The 7,010-nt window shown below is 44.2% G+C and overlaps 1 protein-coding gene and 1 long non-coding RNA gene across 2 annotated transcripts; one reads left to right on the top strand and one right to left on the bottom strand.

Annotated features, from left to right (window-relative positions):
• Positions 1 to 1,470: 1,470 nt before the first annotated feature.
• LOC136486855 (uncharacterized) lies at positions 1,471 to 2,315 on the bottom strand. The gene is made up of 2 exons (XR_010767024.1): positions 1,880 to 2,315; positions 1,471 to 1,784 (listed from the first exon to the last, which is right to left on the bottom strand). It is a non-coding gene; the product is annotated as an uncharacterized lncRNA (long non-coding RNA).
• Positions 2,316 to 4,341: 2,026 nt separating this feature from the next.
• LOC136489001 (uncharacterized) lies at positions 4,342 to 5,481 on the top strand. Its single transcript, XM_066485758.1, has 2 exons — positions 4,342 to 4,449; positions 4,885 to 5,481. The coding sequence occupies exons 1-2, from the start codon at positions 4,342 to 4,344 to the stop codon at positions 5,479 to 5,481; spliced, it is 705 nt and encodes a 234-aa protein (XP_066341855.1).
• The last annotated feature ends 1,529 nt before the right edge of the window (positions 5,482 to 7,010 follow it).

Raw genomic sequence — 7,010 nt, 5'->3', positions numbered from 1 at the left:
CAAGGTACACGACCTTTCGACATTTTTTCAAGAATACACCTCTAATATCACCGAAGCAGTGTGTGCATGCATTATATCCCTTGTTTGACTGTCCTGAAAGATTACTTAGAGCAGGCCAATCATTGATTGTTACGAACAACAATGCTCGCAGATCAAAGTGTTCCTGTTTGTACTCATCCCACACACGTACACCTTCTTTATTCCACAAAATGAGAAGTTCATCAATAAGTGGTCTCAGGTACACATCGATGTCATTGCCAGGTTGCTTCGGGCCTTGGATGAGCACAGGCATCATAATGAACTTCCGCTTCATGCATAACCAAGGAGGAATGTTGTAGATACTTAGAGTAACAGGCCAAGTGCTATGACTACTGTTCTGCTCTCCAAAAGGATTGATACCATCTGTACTTAAAGCAAACCTTAAGTTTCTTGCGTCATTTGCAAACTCCGGGAATTCTCTGTCGATTGCTCTCCACTGGGACCCATCAGCAGGGTGTCTCAACATATTGTCTACCTTACGGTCTTCTTTGTGCCATCGTAACAATTTTGCATGTTCTTTGTTTCTGAACAGACGTTTCAAGTGTGGTATTATAGGAGCATACCACATAACCTTGGCAGGGATTTTCTTACGTGGACGTTCGCCCTCAACATCACCAGGGTCATCTCGCCTGATCTTATACCGCGACGCATGGCATACCGGGCATGCATCCAATTTCTCGTACTCTTTGCCACGGTATAGGATGCAGTCATTAGGACATGCATGTATCTTCTCTATTTCTAGCCCCATAGGACAGACAACTTGTTTTGCTTCGTAGGTAGTGGCGGGCAATTCATTGTACTTCGGAAGCATCTTCTTTTGGATTTTTAGTAACTCTCCAAATCCCTTGTCAGATACACCATTCTTTGCCTTCCATTGCAGCAATTCTAGTGTGGTTCCCAACTTTTTCTGCCCTGCATCACAAGTTGGGTACAACAATTTCTTGTGATCTTCTAGCATCCGCTCGAACTTGATCTTCTCCTTTTCACTTTCACATTCTCTTTGTGCATCACGAATGACCTGACAAAGATCATCAGCCGGCTCATCTTCTGCGGCTACCTCTTCTTCAGCTTCTCCCATTGCAGTATCATTGAAGCACGCACCATCAGGAATAATATCATTGTCGTCCCATTGTTCTTCTTCATCTTCTTCCATTACAACACCGGTTTCTCCGTGCTTTGTCCAACAAATATAGTTTGGCATGAAACCCGACTTGAACAAGTGTGAATGAAGAGTCCTTGAGCAAGGATATTCCACCGTATTCTTACATATGGCACATGGGCAGCACATGAAACCGTCGCGTTTGTTTGTCTCGGCCGCACGTAATAAAGAATGCACGCCGTCAATGAACTCTTGTGAGCGGCGATCAGCATTATACATCCAATGACGGCTCATCTGCATTACATGACATAAATATCATATTAAAACCTAGATCATAATTAATTATTTATACAACATGCGTGCCACCACAAAAGATACAAATTTATGAAAGCATCGCTACAATGTAGACAATCCCAACTACCACTAAAAGAACTAAAGCTAAAATACATTTCAGGAGCACAAGGATTTCGCGACCAATCTCAACTAAAACAGACAGATCCCCCGATTGTGCAACATCTTTGGGCTTCTTCGGCTGGATCACTGCCTCATTAGCCGCCGTATCTGCCTGTTGTGCAAGATATTTTTGCACGAGTTCAACATACTCTTCCTCCCAGTAGAAGCCTGAACATCGTCCACTGCCATCCCACTGAAATTAAAACAAAAAATTAGAACTTTAATCACAACCATCATGAAAATAGGTATAAACTAACCATAATCATTAAATACGATAAAATAACTCACATTGCGATCCGGACACTTGTAGAAGATACGATCCTTGTTGGGACCCTCCTTCTTCACTCGGTACTCCATCACAATCTTCGTCTCATCACGACACTTGCCGCATGGAATGAGAGGAAGGCCCGGCCTAAGTCGCTTTGGAAACCCATGAGAGGCCGATGACCCGGAAGCAGTTGCCATCTACTCTCTATACTCATTTTTTAATACACTATAAATTTCTTCTTTTATAAACAAATAAAATTAACAAACTATAAAATTATCTAGATCTCTAAACAATGATATTTTTAATGGTCATTGTGTTCTCGTCTTTTACTGCGGCAGGTAAGTAATTCATATGATATTTCCGCAAATTAACAGAAGAATGGGAATGTACACACATAACAGACTACTACGACGATATCGGGACGTGTGAATAAATAACCATCCGTACTAGTTGACCTTGCTTACGTGATCATCTCGGCGAGCATTTCTCCACCAGACAGCACCGTACTTGGTCAAGGAAGAGCTCCGATTCTATGAGGAAGGGAACACGGTCTCCCACGACCGTTGTCGCTCTCCCTCGTAGAATCAAAGCTCCTCCTTGATGTCCGTTACCGCTCGACAGAGAACATGCTTGCCGAGCTGAACACGGTCCGCAAGTTCAACTAGTACGGATTTTCTATAATTTTCTAACTATTTTCTAAGTTTTTATTTATATATACTACGTTTAGGTACGGTGATTGACAGACTACTACGACGATATCGGGACATGTGAATAAATAACCATCCGTACTAGTTGACCTTGCTTACGTGATCAGCTCGGCGAGGATTTCTCCACCGGATGGCACCGTACTTGGTCAAGGAAGAGCTCCGATTCTACGAGGAAGGGAACACGGTCTTCCACGACCGTTATCGCTCTCCCTCGTAGAATCAAAGCTCCTCCTTGACGTCCGTTACCGCTCGGCAGAGAACATCCTCGCCGACCTGAACACGGTCCGCAAGTTCAACTAGTAAGGATTTGCTATAATTTTCTAACTATTTTCTAACTTTATATTTATATATACTTTAACCTTCTTTCATGTAAATATGCAAGCTTAAAGTGATTTTGAGCTCAAATTGCTTACAAATGAAAAAAAACCACAATAAAGAACCATAAATATATATAGTGAATAAAATGGCATAAGAAAATGGTAAAAAATGAGAGTATGAGATTGGTAACCTTTACAACTGAAGAATCGACGGAGGAATCGAAGAATGGATGGAGGAACAATGGAGGGAGGGAGGAAGCAAGAACACTACTGCAGTGAGCTTCAAAATGTGCTGAGCTCGGGCTCGGGGAGGAAGGAGGAGACGGCCGATTTATAAAGGAAGAACATTTAGTCCCGGTTGATAGATCCAACCGGGACTAAAGGTAACTTTCCAACCCCGGGCGCAGCCACGGCCCGGGAGTAGACCTTTACTCCCGGTTGGAGCCACCAACCAGGAGTAAAAGTATACCTTTAGTCCCGGTTGGTGGCTCCAACCGGGACTAAAGGTCCCTGCCACCTCTGTCTGGCGCAGTAGCCGTTGGGCAGGGACCTTCAGTCCCGGTTGGAGCCACCAACCGGGACTAAAGGTATTTCTAGTCCCGGGGGCAAAAAATTCCGGGACTAGAGCCCATTTTGGCCGAGGATCAAAGGTCTGTTCTCTACTAGTCCTCTCAAAGCACTATACAAATGGCTTTATGCTCCTAAGTTTGCCCCAGATGCCTGTTATTTGGCCAAAAGTCACACATGCATCAATCACATCATCCATCATCTTCGATCCTAGCCACACAAATTTGTTAGGGTTCATGGGAACTATTGTGTTCTAAACTGTAGGTTGTGTCGTGCCATCGAACTGTTAAGCTATTATAAGTATGATATATATGATTAAATCAATAAAGATGTTATCCAGTGCCAAAAAAAATCCTTTAAACGAAAGAAAAAACTCCGCCTAAGGTGGGGCGCCTATGGTGCCCCAGCATAGCAGGTCCCAATCCCTGGTAAAAGAGGAAGGTTGTGTTAGGCTTGGCGAGCTAATATAAAAACTTAGCTACTCTTATGGAGATGAAACCCAAAAGAATCCTGTTGGGGCGTAACCCTCTTAGCGACGTGCCATGTCGGAACCCAGGTATGGTGTTAAATAAGCAAGGGTCAGGTCATCACCCCCGTGACGCGCCGTGTCGTGATCTGGCCATGGTGTCAACTGAGCAAGGATCGGGTCGTCGCATCTTCAGTGGCGGGCCACATCGGTGCCCGGGTGTGGTGCAAAATGAGCAAGGGTCTTCACACCAGTCTCGACGGGTGCGAAGGGTAAGAAAGCTAGTCAAGCCAACTATGATTCGTTTAGGTAGCTAAAACGTAGGGTCCCTTACGAGTAAGTTAAGAGAGTTAGTTGATACAGCGGTTAGGAGGCGAGTAAATATCTTGTGCATCCAAGAGACCAAATGGAAGGGACAGAAGGCGATGGAGGTGGGCAACACCGGCTTCAAGCTCTGGTACACAGGGACAACTTCAAATATAAATGGAGTAGGAGTTTTGATTGATAATAGCCTCAAGGATGCAGTGGTGGAGGTGAGAAGGCAAGGGAATAAGATCATATTAGTCAAACTTGTCGTTAGTGATATGGTATTAAACGTAATTAGTGCGTATGCCCCCCAAGTAGGCCATGATGAGAGTGCTAAGAGGCAATTCTAGGAAGACTTGGATGGTTTGGTTAGAGCGGTACCTAGTAGCGAGAAGCTCTTCATAGGAGGTGACCTTAATGGCCATGTAGGTTCAACTAGTGCAGGTTTTGAGGTGGCTCATGGAGGTTTCGGTTATGGTAGTAGGAACTAGGAGGGAGAGGATGTCCGAGACTTTACTATGGCTTTTGATCTGATGATAGCCAACACTTTCTTTAGGAAGAGAGTGTCTCATTTGGTGACCTATAGGAGTAGACATTCCTCTAGTCAGATTGACTTTGTTCTTACAAGAAGGGGGGATAAACGTGCTTGTGTGGATTGTAAGGTGATACCTGGTGAATGCGTGGTTTCTGAACACAAGCTAGTGGTGGCTGACTTCCTCTTTCTTGTACGAGCTCATAGGGTTAAACAAACCAAGATTGCAAGAACAAAGTGGTGGAAATTAGAAGGGGAGGCATCAAAGGTCTTCAAGGAAAGAGTTATTGAAGAGGGCCCTTGGAAGGACGAAGACGATGCAAACAACATGGGGGAGAAGATGGCAACATGCATTCGGAAGGTTGCGGCAGAGGTACTTGGAGTGACCAAAGGAAGTGGATGCGACTTGAAAGATGCTTGGTGGTGGAATGAAGATGTGCAAAAGGTTATCAAGGAAAAGAAGGAATGCTACAAGCGCTTGTACCAGGACCGGTGTGCAGACAACATAGAGAAGTACAAGGTGGCAAAGAAGACTACAAAACGAGCGGTGGGAGAGGCGAAGGGGCGGGCTTACGAGGGTCTTTACCAATGTCTGAATATGAAGGAAGGAGAGAAGGACATCTATAGGATGGCTAGGGCTCGTGATAGGAAGACAAGGGACTTCAACCAAGTCAAGTGCATTAAGGATGAGAGGGAGCAACTCTTGGTGAAGGAGGATGAGATCTGACATAGATGACAAGAGTACTTTGATAAGTTGTCCAATGGGGAGAATGAGAACTCCATAGTTCGGTTGGACAACTCGTTTGATGACACCAGTAGACGCTTTATGCGTAAGATCCAAGTGCAAGAGGTTACAGAAGCTCTGAAGAGGTTGAAAGCGGGTAAAGCGATGGGCCCTGATGGTATTCCGATCAAGGTGTGGAGGTGTCTCGGTGATTTAGCTATAGTATGGCTAACAAAGATGTTCAACAATATCTATTGATCGCACAAGATGCCTAAGGAGTGGAGAAGAAGCATATTGGTACCAATTTACAAGAACAAGGGAGACGTCTAATGTTGCACTAATTATAGGGGAATTAAGCTGATGAGCCACACGATAAAGCTGTTTGAGAGAGTTATCGAGCATCGACTATGAGGAACGACATGGGTATCTACGAACCAATTCAGTTTCATGTCCTGAAGGTCAACCATAGAAGCAATTTTTTTAATAAGACAAGTTATGGAGAGGTTCAGGGAGCAGAAGAAGGACCTATACATGGTTTTTATTGACTTGGCGAAGGCTTATGACAAGATACCAATGAATTTTATGTGGCGGGCGTTGGACAAACATAAAGTCCCAACAAAGTATGTTACCCTCATCAAGGACATGTACAACAATGCCGTGACTAGTGTCCGAACTAATGATGGTAACATAGATTATTTCCCGATTAAAATAGGACTTCATCAAGGGTCAGCCTTGAGCCCGTATCTCTTTGCCTTGGTAATGGATGAAGTGACTAGGGACATTCAAGGGGATATCCCTTGGTGTATGTTGTTTGCAGACGATGTAGTGCTAGTTGATGAAAGCCAGGCAGGAGTAAATAGGAAACTGGAGTTGTGGCGGCAGACCCTCGAGTCCAAAGGTTTTAGAGTAAGTCAAACTAAAACAAAATACATGAGACGTGACTTTGGCAATGCTACACATGAGGAGGGAGAGGTGAGTTTGGAAGGTCAAGTGGTGCCTAAGAAAGATATCTTCCGTTATCTAGGATTGATGCTGCAGAAGGATGGAGATATTGATGCAGCCCTTTGTCATAGGATTAAAGCAGGGTGGACGAAGTGGTGCCAAGCATCTGGCATTCTCTATGACAAGAGGGTACCACAAAAGCTTAAAGGCAAGTTTTATAGAACGGCGATTAGACCTGCTATGTTGTATGGAGCTGAATATTGGCCTACAAAAAGATGGCATGTCCAACAACTAAGTGTCATGGAAATGCGGATGTTGCGTTGGATTTGTGATCATACAAGGATGGATCGAGTTTGGAATGATGATATACGTGACCGTCTAGGGGTAGCACTAATTGAAGAAAAAGCTTGTCCAACATCGGTTGAGGTGGTTTGACCATGTCTAAAGGAGACCTTTAGAGGCACTAGTGCATCGTGGAGTTCTAAGTCGAGATATCAATGTGAGGAGAGGTAGAGGAAGACCGAAGCTGACATGGAGGGAGGCAATAAAAAGAGATTTAAAGGGTTGGGATATACCTAGAGATCTTTGTT

This window comes from Miscanthus floridulus, chromosome 10 (genome assembly GCF_019320115.1).
Source record: "Miscanthus floridulus cultivar M001 chromosome 10, ASM1932011v1, whole genome shotgun sequence".
Taxonomy (NCBI): Eukaryota; Viridiplantae; Streptophyta; class Magnoliopsida; order Poales; family Poaceae; genus Miscanthus; species Miscanthus floridulus.
Note: the sequence above shows the minus strand (reverse complement) of the source record. Positions and strands in the feature narration are given on the sequence as shown.